The following is a 15006-nucleotide window of genomic DNA, read 5'->3' as shown; positions in this document are numbered from 1 at the left end:
GGTGATGGGTCTTCTCTAGCAGAAGAGAGATGCGGGTGTGCCCGGTTTGCGGCATCCCTTGTACCGCTTCTCGCCTCTGTAGGGCGCCCTGGGGTGAAAAAGACCTCCTTTGAATATCTGCTTGGAGTTTATTTCAAGGTCCAACACCTACTGACTGGCTGCCTGTGCTTTTCCCCGTTCTACAGGATCTCCTGCTGGCAGCAGCGTTTGTCTCCGATGCGCAGTACAACAGAAATATTCCTTTTAAGACCTCTCCGGAGGCAGTCAGGTAAGGAGGTCCACGTCCCTGCAAAGGCTCGCACTGTTATGCTGGAGCGTGGCTCTGCGCTGGTCTTGCAGGTAGTGTGTGGTGCTATGGGGCACGCGAGCTGGGATGGGGAGAACCAACCACCACCATGTCCAAAGAAAAACAGCCAGCAAAGGCTGGGGACTTTGGGTTCACCAGCTGGCTGCAGGGAAGGCTGGGTGGGTGGGATACAAAGAACTGGATTTAAGCTGAAATGTATGTGTTGGGTGGGGCTTAGTGCATCTGTATGTTAAGGATGGGAAAGGAAACAAAGATTTGGGTTTCTTCTGGAGCCAAAAAAAAAATCTTTCAAGACCGAAGCTGCAGCGCTCTGTGGGGATGCAGAGTACAGGAAGCTTGGCCAGCCCTCGCCTGTGTGGATCGGGGTGCTGGAGTGTGGCCGTGCTGGGTGTAAGTGGCAGGATTTTGGTAGCAGGGGGCTGCACAGTTGGCCTGTGTGGGAGAACAGCCCTGTGCCAGGTGGTCACAGCCATCGCCAGCTGGTGACACCAACCTGGCGCACACCAAAGCTTCAGTTAATCAAAGGAGCGTATGGCACCTCTGCTCAGGTGTACGTCAGAAAGGGCGGTAGCTGCTAGGGGCGGGAGTAATTAAAAGCTTATATTAACTGGCAGTAAGTTAAGTGAAATTCCCCAAGTCAAGACTATTTTGCCTGCAACAGTGACTCTCTTCCCTTTTTAGCTGCTGGTAAGAGGCTGAGTAAATTCAGAGAGGTGACTTTTCCCTCAGGCTTGGACTGCTTTAGGCTAACTATTTCCATGTGTAAAACTTGAGAGAAGGTGGCTGGTGTGAAAGGGAAAGGCGATACAACAGGCTGCCAGCAAAGCTGTGTGCAAGCGTTAACAACTCCTGCAGCCCTCCCCACAAACCCTCCCATTTTACTTAGTTCTCATGTCTTAGCCAATGAAGTTTCTTGGGCATCTTGGAGATGCGGGTATGGTTAAGTATGTTTGTTACAAAGGCTTTGAGCAGGTGTGTGCTCTTGTGTGGCTGTAAGGTCTCTCTGCTTTGGAAAAACAGACTGTGTGCATATAGTTTCTACTAAGTAGAAATTTAGAGTTTCGTAGTGGAAATAGTAGAAACGAGCAGGTTTTATGCGTTTGTGTCTGATGGTGATATTAAGAGTATGATATCCTGTCATCTGTATAATCACCTGCCTTGTAGCCTTTATGCGGGTGGTTACTGGGCAGATGAGGTGGCTGTTTGGCAATGTTGTCAGCTTTTTTTATTGGCAGAGAAACTACATGCTCTGCAGATCTGCTCCGCATCTCCACAAAGGAGCCACTGTTGCATGCCATTGTGTGAAGCCTCCTGCAGGAGGCTTAGAGCTAGATGTGTTCATGGTTATTGCTAGTGTTCACCAGAGGTTTTGCTGCCATAGGGGATAGAATACTGCTTAAGCTCTGTATGAAAAAACAGTTTACTGTGCAGCTCCATACTTCTCTCTAGTGGCTTTTCTTATCTCTTTGCTTTTTAAGCTGCAAAGAAAGGGTGTTAGATAACTAATCAGACTTAGTTTGTGTCTCATGTGGATACCTGAGCTTGGCAGAAGCTTCCACTCAAATTGAGGAACAAGGTAGTTACAAAAAGGAAGCAGCTTTACCTAATCTCTATGTTGCAGCCTTAGACTGAACTGAAGAGTGCCTGTATTCCACTTTCCTGCGTTTTTTGCTCCCGGAAAGGGAGTATAGCATCTATCAGCAATGAGACTATAAGGAAGGGCCAGGAAACAAGTTGCCAAATCACTGACTGTCAGAAATCGTGCTACTGTTAAGCCTTCTCCCTCCATGACTGCTCGGGACAGCATGTGCACTGCAGCCTTTATTTATGATGCCATTGCCTTCTTTCTGCAGGCTTTATTACCTCTATAACCACTGGATTATGCGAACGACCACCTACTTCTTCATCTTTCTCAACCTGTCCCTTGCGGTGTTTGAAGAACCTGCTGTGTATCCGCTCCCCTTCCTGGTAGGTTTTCAGTGTAGAAGCAGCAATGCTACTAATATTGGGTTGCTTGGTAGAGCAAGCAAGGGTTTCTTGCTTGAAATCAGTTGTCAAAGGTGTTAAGAGATAAGTGATGCTGGTATTTCTGTTGATATCTTTTGATCTACGGAAATGGAGACAAACAAGGGTGTAGGAGCCAGACGGGGACTATGGGAGCCATCATCGCAGTCAGCAATGGCTGATGTGACTGTGGACAAAGTTGTGTTGCTTTTCTGCATCTCAGAGGACAAGACCCAAGTCCAGTCCTCATGTCCAAAAGCAGAAGTGGAGTGTTGCCCTTAGGACTAACTTTTCTGTAGCCTTTATTTGTTCTGTACTAGTGTGTGTGTGACAGATGTGCTCCTTGAGTCCTAAGCAAATACAGATTTACTGGCTTTAACCTGCTTGTGGCAGGGGATTTCACAAAAGGAAGCCTGAAACTATTGCTCAGTGCCAGGTATGTGAGCCTGGAAAACAGCTGACAGCTTTTATACTGACTCTGCCTGTTTTTTCTTTGCCTGTACCCCAGCCTGAACATCCTCATCTGTGCGAAGAGGGCCAGCACTGTTCTCGGCTATCCTGACTTGAGCCCCTTTCTTTCTCTGCAGGTCACTTCTCTGGTCGAAGTGTTGTGCCTTTTGGTGTTCTTTGGGCGACTGACACATTTTGCAAAAGTCACCCTTCGCAATGTATTCTGGAAGGATACCAAGAACATCTGCATCATGGTTGCAATCCTGGTGAGTTAGGCCTAGGGGAGCCTCCAAGGTTGAAGTGGCTGACGTGGAGGTAGCTTTTTCTTCCTGTTGCTTTCCTGTTCTCACAAACCTGTCATGTGTACATCTGTCTTGTATCAGCTATTGTCTTCACCATCTAGAGACATTTCCAACATTGCTTCTGGGAATTTTCTTCCACAGTTATCCCTAACAGACTTGGCCATACATGGGGTCCTCAGGATATACAACGTGAGGAGCATTCGATGGTCAAGAATTGTGAGGCCCATCTTCCTGATCAACTTTGCAGAGAGTCGCCAGGTAAGGAAGAGGTCTGGTGGGATGTACCCCTGGTGCAGGGTCCTATTTTTGGACAGCTTGCTTCTTTCTGAGATCCAGGGGATTTAGTAGAAAGGTTTCTGTGCAGAAATGGCAGAATTTAGGTTCCTGCGAATGAAGGTTTCTCTCAGAGGTGGCCCGAAGCAATAATTTGAGATGGAGAAAAGGGTGCATTCTCACTGGCGCTGCTTGGGCACTGTGCAAAGTACCAAACAGCTTCTCCCTGTACCTATGGGCTGGCTTATTGCTGTCCAGAGCCCTGAGCGTGCTTGGGGCTGGAACTAGAGCTTCTTGCCAAACATAGTGCTGTGGTGATTTAGGGAAGATCATGCTTAACAAAGTGTAAGCCTGGGTGGAGAAGGAAGAGTGTTTCTTGTAAGGTCAGCCCATGGGCTGTGCTTAGTCCAGCCTGTGTGGAGGAGCAGCCTCTGTTTGCAAGCAAAGTTAGATGCTGTCCTCAGGAGGTGTTGACATGAGCAGCACCACAGACAAGAAAACTGTTTTGCCCTGGGTCAGGGGCCAGGTTACTTATTTCTGGAAGTCTCCTAGGCAAACAAGCACAAGTGTCATGCTGTTCTCAGAAACTGAACTTGTAGTCCAGTGATTTGGACTCTGATTCCTCTTGTCACGGAGAGATCTTTGCCCTGCTGCCCAAGACCATTCTGGTCCTAACTTAGAAATGAATAAACCGCTGTGGTGTGGAGGCCTGGGGGAAGGAGCAGTTCAACTCTCCGGCTCAGAGCATGTGTTTTGTGGCCTGGAGTGATGGGCTTCTGTCCCTGACCAGTCCCCTGCAGCAAGAGCATTTCAGCAGTGCCAGAGGGCCCTCTGTCCCTTGGCTAGCTGAGTTCATGATGGTACATAGGTAGGGTCTCTCCTTCTAGCATCTCCTCTGGGGAATGAGGAGGAAAGGCCTGGTACTCTTGCACAAGTTTTAGCAGAAGAGAGCTGGCACATCTGGGTCAGAATCACTCCTGCTAGGTGACAGAAGAGTACCTGTGTCCCACTTTGCTTGCCTGTCCCTGTGTAGGTGTTTGATCCAGATGGGATGGTGAGGGGAAAAATGGGTACCACCTTGTCTCTAAATGCTTCCCTTCTCCCTGGCAGATTCGGAGAGCCTTCCGCAGCATCCGCAACACGCTGCCAGAGATCACCTACGTCTTCTTGTTCTTCATGTTTAGCCTTCTCATGTTCTCCCTCATGGCCTTGAAGCTGTTTGGTGAGAGGTGCGAATACTTCTTTTGCTCAATGCTGAGTGGGAAGAATGTGTGTTATGCTTTTGGGCAGGAGGGAATCTGGCAACTCCAAGTAGTTACTAGTGAATACAAGCACTGCTGAAACGTGCAGTTCCTGTGGTGGGATGTGTGATCTCTGTGCTTAACTTCAAATTGTCCTTCTCCTCCTAGGAACCTCCAGACAGCAGAAGGCTTGCCGTATTTCAAAAACTACCTAGAAATTGTGTTTGACCTCTATGTGCTGGTGACGACAGCAAACAGCCCGGATGTCATGTATGTATGCTGAGCTTGCAGTCTTTCTGTTGTGAATGTCGGTGTCCTGCTCCTAGTGGCAGGATCTCTGGTTAGAACAATACCGTGTTTTGCACAACAAGGTATTTCAGAGCAGCAACAGAGTTTTTAGTTTTCCAGCCTGCAGGGGTTTCATGAATTCTCAGCCATCTGTTTTATAAATGCTCTGAACCAGAATCTGGGGTTAGGAAGACTTTTAGAGAAGATGTATTAAAAATACAGCTTTCCAGATGACCCAGTAGCTGATAAAGGCTTCAACTGGAGGGACAAGCACACACACTCTTTGATTAAAACCCTTTCCTGGAAGGGAAGGGTGAGCTCTAGTGATCAGATGCCTCTTCTTGTAATATTTGTAGGGCTTTCTGTGCAGGTTTTTTTAATTTGCACAGTTGTGTTAAACTTATGTCAGCGTTGGGCTTTCCATCCTCATTTGTTCTAACTGGGTTCCCATTTCAGTTTGTACTGTGAAGGTGCCACCAAAGAGAGGGGCAGGGAGGAATGGCGTGCTCATTTGTGTGCTGGAGGTGTACTGAACAGAACTGAGATGTTACAGGGACCCTGACATATAGACTGAGAAGCTGCTAGTCCTCCTAGAGTCAGTGGAAGAGGAGGTCTGAGTGCAGTGAGGGTTTGTGAGGCCAATAATCAGCTTATGACTGAGACATCGCCTCAAGACTCTGCAATTTAAGCTTCTGCCAGTGCGGTTAAGTTTATGTCGGTGCGTTCTCTTCTGCATCCCTTCAATTGGGCCCTGATAAATTAGGATGAAAACCTAGTGGAAGAAAACTGTTCTCTAACTGGACTAATGCACAGTTTTTAGCTTGGGTATTATCTGGCAAGTTTGATCTGGCTATTCAAAACGGTACTTAGAGATCCATCTGGAATACTGTTTCATTGTGGTTTCTCTTATTTCCCTGTTTGTCTGCCTAGCAAGTAGCAATCTCTCTCCCCTTCTCTAGGATGCCGGCATTTGACTTCAGCTCATGGTATGCCCTGTTCTTCATTGCCTTTGTCATCGTCAACACTTACATCTTCATGTCTCTCTTCCTGGCTGTTGTGTACAACAACTACAAAAAACACCTGAAGGTAATGTTTGGAGGGGTGAATTGTGATCAGTGACTGCCTGCTGTTCTATATAACCTTGTAAGAAAATATCTGGCTTTCCCTTGGAAAGCTTCTGGAAAGTGTGGAGAACGGGGGATACAGCTTCTTGCCTTTGCTGCTCTGCAAGAAACAAGCACAGGTCCTCCTTTCCTCTCATGGGGATTGTTGTGAGTTCTGCTTTTAGCATTTAACAATGAAATATTCTATGGTGCTGTGGACCCATGAAGTCGCAACAGATAGGAAGCACATGTGTCTGCATTATTGCTGTTAGAGGCTTAGTCCTAGCTCAAAAATGACGTCTCTATGCAGGAGAGTCAGAGCCAACTGTTTTCAGTTGGCTGTAAGTGCATAGCACGCTTTTTCTGCCACTGCATGTGCTCTTAAAGCAAAGGAAATTTAAAGGGATGTATAAGTAAATCAGAACTCTTGGTGCTTCTACCCAAACCGAACACAGTATACAGTTTGGTACTTGTGATCAAAAGGTGAGAGCTGGAAATTCCTGGGTGCTCCCATGAGGGGATTGGGTCTTTCTCAGAGAGGTCTGCTCAGAGGCTGATCTCCCAAGGATTCTTCAGCCTGCTTATAATCATGAGCAGAAGAGGATCTCCTTCCCTGAACTCATCAATATTCACTTATGGATGGGAAGCATGTGTGGACACATCCTCTTTGCTTCTGTGACCTGTGGACATGCAGATCCTGTGATCTTTGTCATCTCCTTCCTGTTAGACTCTATCCTTTGTCTTTTCTTCCGGTTTTTCAATGCATCTCCCAGCAGCAAGCAATCTATTGGTCCTTCCAGAGTGCTGTGCAGAGTCCATGGTTGCCTCTTAAATAGCTTTTTTCATCACCCTCACTGTGCTGTACTTTGTCTAATATCACACCAGTGTATTCCTCTGAGTCTCTTCTTGCATCTCTGTGTCATGAAAATAAGATCATTAAAAAAAAAAGAGGGGGAAGGGTGACTGAAGCTGCCTGAATCACAATATTCTCTCTAGAATGAGATCCGTAAGCTTGCTTACATGAAGCACCGCAAGATGATAGAGGCCTTCAACCTCCTGAAGGAAGAGGAAGGAGCACAGTTTGTGGTTAGAGAAGCCCGGTGGAAGCAGCTTGTCAAGCTGGTGGCTCCTGATATCAGCAACTCCCACCGAGAGCTGCTGCTCCGCATCTCAGATGATGAGCAGAAGGGTTTCATAGGTGAGCAGTGGGGCACTGCTATGCTCAAGGGACTGGGGAGGAGCCTGTGTCAGGAGCCTGATGCTTCAAGAATTTTGGCACTGGGACTTGTGGTCTCTAGCAGACCGAGAGGGACTCCAGGCCCCTCTTCCTGCTTCCTTCCAGATTGCTTAAGTCCTAAAAGGTTGTTCTTTCTGCCTGTGCTGTAGCCCGTGTCATGTATGCTGTGGGTGGCTCTTCATGGCCGTTTGACATCAGGCCAAGATCGCAATGGAGAATGGGACCTCCTGTTCTCGGCACAGGATAAAGCAAGCCTCCCTTGTTATCAGATTCCTCCAAGCAATGTGGCTTCCCACACTGTCTTCTGGAGCCTCTTGCTCTGTTCCTGCTGGAGACAGGATGGGTCAGTCTCATGCTAGACCATGCCCATCCTGATCATTAAAGGTTTGTGTTGGTTGTTGGTCTGTGGCTTGAGCCAGTCCCCGAGGAATGGGGCGGAGGAGCTGCTTGAGTACTGAGTTCAGCCTGCTCTGTGGTGGATACCACTTTGGGCATGTGCGTTGCCTGCTGCCGCGAACAGATACTGAGTCCAGATTGCTGCAACTCGTGTGCGTATAGGCTTGCATTTGCCAGACACTGTCTTTTTTTAATGACAGCAGACTGATGTGTAGCACTTTCCCCTACTGCAGACAAGAAGTCCTTTGTACAACTGGCAGATCTCCTCAACATCCAGGTGATTACTCTGAAAATACGCAGCCATCCGCTGGGGCAATGGATGCCTCGTGTATACAAGTCAGCAGTGAGTCGGTTCCTGCACAGCATGGTTAGGCACAGGTAAGCCTCTACTGGTGGAGCAAGTGGCTCTTAACAGTCAAAGGGCTGCAGAGAAGTTGTGTTGCAAGCAAATGCTCATCTGGGTGTCATGCTGGAAAGTGCAAACTGCATTTAGGCAAACGCTGGGGGTTCTGTTTTTAAGTGTTCTGTGGAGCAGCTCTGCTCTTAGCCTACCTTCAGTGGTGTGGAGAAACTAGTCTTGGCTATTAGCAAGTCCCTACCTCTTTTAGTCCCACTTGTTCAGACCTTCTACAGGTGCTGGATGTAAATAGTTTTTTACTGGAAGCAAGATGTTCTTTGTGGCCTGCATTAAAGGACCAGATTAAATGCTTCACTTAAAGGCGATCTTACCTCATCAGTCTCCGCTGCGAAGTGCATTGTGATGCTTCATCAGCTCTTACCAAGGTGGTACTATAAGCTACTACTGCTCTGTTTCACATCTGAGTCTTCCCAGAATTGCAAAATCGCTGAGATTGGAAGGAACATCTAGAGATGGTCTAGTGTAACCCCCTCACTCAAAGCAGGGCCAGCTAGAGTAGGCTACCTGGGGCTATGTCCAGTTGGGCTTTGAGTATCTCCCAGGATGGACACTCCATAACCCTTCTGCAACCTGTTCCAGTGTTTGACTACCTTTGGTTTGGAGAAAAAAAAAAAAAAAACAAACTTTTTTGTTTAAATGGAAAATCCTGTATTTCAACTTGTGCCCCATGCCTCTTGTGCTTTCACTGGATACCGCTGAGAATAGTCTGGCTCCGTCTTCTCTACACAGTCCCATCAGGTATTTGTACATACATACTGAGATCCCCCTTGACCCTTCTCCCCTTCAGTCTGAACGATCCCAGCCCTCTCAACATGTAACGTGTCAGACTAGCCTATCCTTTAATCGCTTTTGTGACCCTTTGCCACACTTGCTCTGGTATTTTCATGTCTCTTTTGTACTGGGGAGCCCAGTTGTGGACACAGCACTCCAAATGTGGCCTCCAGTACTGAGTAGTAGATGGGGGCGGGGGGAAATCACTTCCCTCCACCTATTCACAACCCTCTTCCTAATGCAGCCCAGGATGCTGTTGACCGCCTTTGCCACCAGGGTGCATTGCTGGCTTATGTTCAACTTGTCAGCCAAGGCTCTCTCCCATCCTCTGCAGTGCTGCTTTTCAGACGGCTGACCCCCAGCCTGCACAGGTGGCTGAGGCTATTCCTCCTCAGGAACTCAGGACTTTGCATTTCCCTTTGAACATGATGGGATTTCTCTCAGCCCACTTTCTCTAAGAGTTTGTTTAACGCTGAGAGCATCGGCAGTAGTATACCTTGAAAGCTTGTGCTCTGCTTTGTGTTGGACTTCAAGGGCAAAGCTAAGTTCTGGAGTAACTTTCCTAAACTCTCAGGTTGGGGGAGAACTGACAGGTGAAAGTAGCTTACCTAAATGGCAATGTGTGAGAGAGGAGGCAAAGAGCTCTTGAAATAACTGTCTAACTTTTACCTTCTTGGGAGTGGCAAATGGATTTCTCTTTTTCTTCTTGCAGGGGATTTGTTTGGACTTATGATGTGATCATCCTAATAAATGCTATCTTCATTGCTCTGGATGAGGAAACCCCCTATATTTCTTATGCAGAGTGGGTCTTCCTTGCTTTGTATATAATTGAGATACTCCTGAAAGTGTACACTTATGAACCGAGGGCATTCTTTGGCAAAAATCAGTTCTGGAACTGGTGAGTGGGATGAATGTTTGTATTTAAAAGTGGTGTGAAGTGTGATGAGATCTTTGTGTTCAGCCCTTCAAGAACTGAAGGTCTCTTGGAGACATGGGCTGCCTACCTCATGTGCCAGAGTGTAATTAAAATGATTGTATGCATCAGAGGACGTCGTGCTCTTTCCTGGCTCTGACAGAGACTATTGTTCTCTGCCTTGCTCTGCTAGCTCAGTCAGAGGTGACTCTGCAGCATGTGAAGATAGTGGCTGGGCCCGGGAAGGTGTTTTGCTAAACAAAGCTTTCCCATCTTCCCACCCTGCAAACAGTTTGAGATGATGCAGGGCTGCCTGGCACAGCTGTGAGGAAGAGGGGTTACTACTTTCACGTGTGGTGTGGCAGCTTAAGCGCCCATTCTCTGTTGCCACAAATCTAACAGCACTGCCTTCCCTCGTGCTAGGTTTGATACCCTCATCATCTTTGCTGCCTTGACTGCAACAGTACTCAATACCACCCTCAAATCGAGTAAGTGCAGCTTAAGCAGTCTGCATGCATTTGGGAAACTTGGTGGTCTTGAGTCATCTTTTGCCATCACCTTGGGCTTGGGAGGCTTTTTGACAGGCAATGAATTTCCTATACGGTTTCTAAGAACTAACCCAGTCTTTCCTACTTTTTTTTAATAAGTATCTGTTATAAACAGTGTTTAACAAGGGCATAATTGTAAGAAATGTAAGAACATATTTTATCTCTACACCTCCCAGCTTATTTTTCGTAACAAAACCTTTTTTGCTTTCTCAGCCACGAAGTACAACAGCCAACAGATCCTGGACATTGTCTTCATCTTAAGGGTCCTCAGGCTAATAAGGATTGTTGACAGCATTCAAAGGTAATAAAGAGAATGGGACAGGGGTATGGTTTTTGGGGCAGGCTGTGCCAGAGGCTGGCTGAGACAGTGCCTTGAGTTGCTCTGCATGGCTGCTTTGGACTGACCGTGGCCACTAAACAAAGCATCCCAAAGCCTTGTCTCCATGTGCCTGGGATGAGCACAGTTGCTGCAGCCTCTTTGGAGACTTGCTTATATATAAGGGCATGTGGGGAGCATATGCTGGATGGGATGCGACAATAAGCAAGCATGGGCTTTAAAAGAGCCTCCCCACAGCGGGTGTTGTCATGAATCATTTGCTGTAGGTTCCGGGTCATCATGAACACACTGATAAACATCGTACCAACAATGTTGACATTTGGTGGGCTGACTCTGGTAAGAAATCCTGATATCTTAGCTCAAAGCACTCCAGTTTGACAGGAATGTGTCTTAAGTCTCATGCTGTTTTCAAGAGGATAAATGCAAATCTCTGGATGGCTGACCTTTGAAACTGTAAGTGTCCATTTGATTCTTGGTCATTGCACATGTAAATGTGTGCAAAGGGTTTGGGTTCCTGTTAGTTCCCAGGTCAGGACATTCTTCTTTGCTGCATGGGGCAGCGAGGATGTTCTGTGTGGTCTGAGCTTCACACTGTAAGGAATCAAACTGTGATTTGAGCAAGAAGCTGAACAAGAAACCTGTTTCTCAAATAACTTCCTAAAAACAAGTTCTCATCTTATGATTTGAGAATATTTCATTTCCATGTATTTGAGCTGTTGTTCTTGGCTTATTATTCCTGCCTGGTAATTGCCCTTGAGTGGTTGGGTCTCTTAAGCTGTATGCTGCTCCTCAGCAGCTTGCCATGTCTGTAAAAACTGGAAAACCTGCTGGAACTCTAAACTTGCCATGGAGCTTGCTGCTCACTGGAGAAGCAGGAGATGGGGTTTCTCTTCCCAGGTTGTGTACTGTGTATTTGCTATCATTGGCATGGAGTTATTCCATGGGAAAATCCAGTTCTTCCCTGCAAACTCGAACGCACCTCATGCCCTGGAATGTGGAAACCCAGCTCTCAAGGATTCTCTGTTTGCCCGTGGGAAATACTGCAAGAACAACTTCAACAACTTTGCATCATCTTTCATCGTCCTGATGGAGCTCACTGTAGTCAATCAGTGGCATGATATCCTTTCTGGTGGAAGGTCCAAACTAGAGCTTTGGTGATCCATGCTCTTCCCCTTGTATTGCACGCAGCCATGCACGTAGTGCCAGACAACAGAGAAAGTAGGAACACTCCTAACACCTCTCCTGTGAGGACAGGCTGAGAGAATTTGGAGTTCTTCAGCCTAGAGAAGAGAAGGTCCTTGCAGAGGGCTTTGTTCAGAAGGTCATTGCTGCACAGTATTATCGGGTTTTTCCCTTAGCACTACCCTACAGCAAGATGTTCTCCTCGTTTAGCACTCTTGCCCTTAACTCCCATTATACTTTTTGCCAATGGATTTGCCAACGTGACAGTTCAGCCTGCAAAGCTGTATTTCATTGCCTTCCACATTGTGATGGTGATAATTATTGTCAAGTAAGTTTTGGGTTGTTGTCCTCCATTTTGGAGGGGAGAGCAGCTCTGCCCCTTGCCAGGGTACTGATGGTGGTGCCAGGGTCACACATGGTGTGACTTAGAGACAGGCAGGACGTGTTATAGAGGAATCTGCTGCATCTATTCTCATCTCCTGCTGCTCTGACTTAGAGCTCCCCATCTCCAGCAGAGGAGGGGATGGAGTGCCAGGGAATGACCCTGGGAATACTGAGACAGTAGCTGATGCCTAAAAGCAAGGGGGTGCCAGTAGGAACACTCCTAACACCTCTCCTGTGAGGACAGGCTGAGAGAAGTTGGGGTTGTTCAGCCTGGAGAAGAGAAGGTGCTGGGGAGACCTTACTGTAGCCTGCCAGGGCTTAAAGGGGCTTATAAGAAAGATGGGGACAGACTTTTTAGCTGGGCCTGTTGAGATAGGACAAGGGGCAATGGTTTTAAACTGAAAGAGGGTAGATTTAGACTAGATACAAGGAAGAAATTTTCCACAATGGGCGTGGTGAAACCCTGGCACAGGTTTCCCAGAGAGTTGGTAGATGCCCCATCCCTGGAAACATTCCAGCTCAGGTTGGACGGGGCTCTGAGCAACCTGATGTAGTTGAAGATGTCCCTGCTCATGGCAGAGGGATTGGACTAGGTGACTTTAAAAGTCCCTTCCAACCCAAACTATTCTATGTTTCTATGATAAGGAAATGCTGCTATGTAATTCTGCTCATCATTTCTTTCAGTATCTTTGTGTCGTTCATTTTGGAAGCTTTCTTTGTGGAGTACTCCCTAGAGAAGAGCGAAGTAGAAACAGCTATTGAACAGAAAATCCAGGAGCTAGGAATGGGAGTTCAAGAGTAAGCCCCCCAAAAGGGTCATGCTGGATGTGGCTGGCTTGGCACATCCGATGAGGGCTGTGGGACCACGGGAAAATGCCTCCCTCTGTCCCGAGGTCTTCCTTGCCACATAGTTCTTGCTAATCTGTCATGACTGTGTAAGCTTGGTCTAGATGTCAGCAGAAGGCTACTCGTGTTGGCCTTGTGTCTGCCTTGCTGAGCTCTTCCAGCCCAGGGCTGTTGCCCAGAGGACAGGGGAGATGCTGGAGGCTAACTGCATGACCGGTGCTTGCCCTGCCCCAGAGAATCCATTGCTGCTGTACCTGTGGGCCCCTGGGGTAAGATGTGGCCCCTGGTGTAACTTCTGGTCCTTCTTGTGTAGGGATGAGCTCCAGGATGAACAGCTCCTTGATAACATGGAGAGTGCTGAGCATGACCTTGATGGGGAAGGTGGAACAAAGCCACAGTCTAAAGGGCTGGTGTTTAAAATTGCCTCCAAACGTAAGTGCAGCCCTACAGTGTGCCTGTCTTTAAGAGGCCAAGGCTCTGAACTGTCCCTGATTGTAGCCCTCTTGCCGGTGAAGTTCCCAAGCTCTTCTGCTTCCTTTGGGCTATAAAAGCAGCTAAAACACAGCTGGAGATTTTGAGAGAACTGCAGATGCTCTAATGTTTGCTGTTTCTTTCTAACTCTGTAGCAACTTCATTTCCTCTCTCCTACTTAGGCCCTGCTGCTGCACACACAGTAGCCAGTCTGTGAAGACACTGCCTTGGTGGCTGAAGTCCTGCTGTTGCCAAGAAGTCTGTTTTTCTGCTTTTCTCCTCCCTGTATGCATTCTGCATTTCTCCTGGCTTGGATCACAGGGTGACTATATGTTCCTGTCCTCTAGCTTAACACTTACTTTTTCTTCTGGCTTTCTTGCTGTACCTTAGCAGTTCCCCAGTCTTGTGCTTCTAAGCATGGCAGCTGACTAGGATCACAAATCCACTGAAGGACACACAGGAATAGAAGTGATTAAAATCTTAAAATAATGGTCTTATCCTTTACAATTTACGGTGCTGAAAGTATATGGGCTAAAATACCAGGGAGCATAATCTGCAGCATTTGTTTTCTTGCCTGTTTAGTGTAAAACACGGGGCCTTTGAGTAAGAGCTGTGTAAGGTAGCAGCTGCTGAACTTCTGCCGAGGAACAGGAAGGGATGCTTACAGCCACTTTTCTTTTGGCTGCCTGCAGGGTACAGGACAGTTGATGCTCTGCTCCAGCGTATGTTTGAGGCAGAGATACCCCTTGAAGACGAAGGCCCTTCATTTGAAGAGATCTCAAACTTGTCCCCGACCGCTGCTGTACCCGGTAATCTGACTTCAGAGAGCGCTGCGTAACGGGGGTGATCCATGGCAGTCGACGAGAACGAGCTAATTCTCAGCTGCCTGGGCCTCGAGCGTGTTCCCTGGCTGGCTGCCTTCAGCTCCAGGCGTGGGGGCCAGACTACACGGTGGAAGAGGCAGCTGATGCCAGAAGCGGCTTCGTCATGTAAAGGAGCTTTATCTCACGTGAAGTCTCATATAAACGTTGAAACTGGAAATACTCTCGCAGGAAAGCAACGGCAGAGTTGGCGTATTCTGACTGTGCCGGTCGAGTAACGGTGCCGTATTCCGTATGTTATGAAATACCTACTTCTTGTAACTGGAGTCTTGTATTACAGCACTTTTATACGCGTATATGGACCGATGTCAGCTGCATTAAACAGCTCTTTAGTACGTTGAATATGGCAGTCTGAAAAAACGACCACTTATCAGAGAGTTAATGGTGGGAGGGGGCTGTGGGGGCTGCATCATATCCCTTGGGGGCCGTTAACAGTCCTGAACGTGGCTCCTGTTGGGCCTGGGGCGCAAAGCCGGGGCAGAGCTGTGGGCTGCTCCTAACTGCCGTGTTCGGTTGCAGTCCGAGCAAAGCAGAGGCCAAGTGCTGCTCACCGAGACCAAGGTGCAGCGCACCGCGCTGTCTCGACCTGCCCTACCTCACTTCTAGCTTTGCTAAAGGGTAAGTTATGGGTCTATATGTATGGGGGGTTCCCCC

General features: G+C 47.7%; 1 protein-coding gene across 1 annotated transcript; it reads left to right on the top strand.

The window, feature by feature from the left end:
- The first annotated feature begins 160 nt into the window (after positions 1-160).
- LOC104616101 (two pore calcium channel protein 1-like) lies at positions 161-14439 on the top strand. Its single transcript, XM_010291507.1, has 18 exons — positions 161-268; positions 2161-2275; positions 2899-3027; positions 3205-3321; positions 4447-4565; positions 4746-4847; positions 5825-5951; positions 6965-7166; positions 7835-7979; positions 9503-9688; positions 10127-10191; positions 10465-10552; positions 10855-10924; positions 11486-11705; positions 12008-12098; positions 12839-12952; positions 13314-13432; positions 14164-14439. Exons 2-18 carry the CDS (start codon positions 2189-2191, stop codon positions 14307-14309), a joined length of 2127 nt encoding a protein of 708 aa, XP_010289809.1. The 5' UTR covers positions 161-268; positions 2161-2188; the 3' UTR covers positions 14310-14439.
- The last annotated feature ends 567 nt before the right edge of the window (positions 14440-15006 follow it).

The sequence above is a fragment of the Phaethon lepturus genome, unplaced genomic scaffold, assembly GCF_000687285.1.
Source record: "Phaethon lepturus isolate BGI_N335 unplaced genomic scaffold, ASM68728v1 scaffold42817, whole genome shotgun sequence".
In the NCBI taxonomy this organism is placed as follows: Eukaryota; Metazoa; Chordata; class Aves; order Phaethontiformes; family Phaethontidae; genus Phaethon; species Phaethon lepturus.
This window is presented reverse-complemented; position numbering and strand designations above follow the sequence as displayed.

Coding starts and splice junctions, on each gene's coding strand:
- LOC104616101 (XM_010291507.1), top strand. CDS start 2,189: ATGCGAACGACCACCTACTTCTTCATCTTTCTCAACCTGTCCCTTGCG. Junction 3,028..3,204: donor GCATCATGGTTGCAATCCTG/GTGAGTTAGGCC, acceptor TTTCTTCCACAG/TTATCCCTAACAGACTTGGC. Junction 12,953..13,313: donor CTAGGAATGGGAGTTCAAGA/GTAAGCCCCCCA, acceptor CTTCTTGTGTAG/GGATGAGCTCCAGGATGAAC.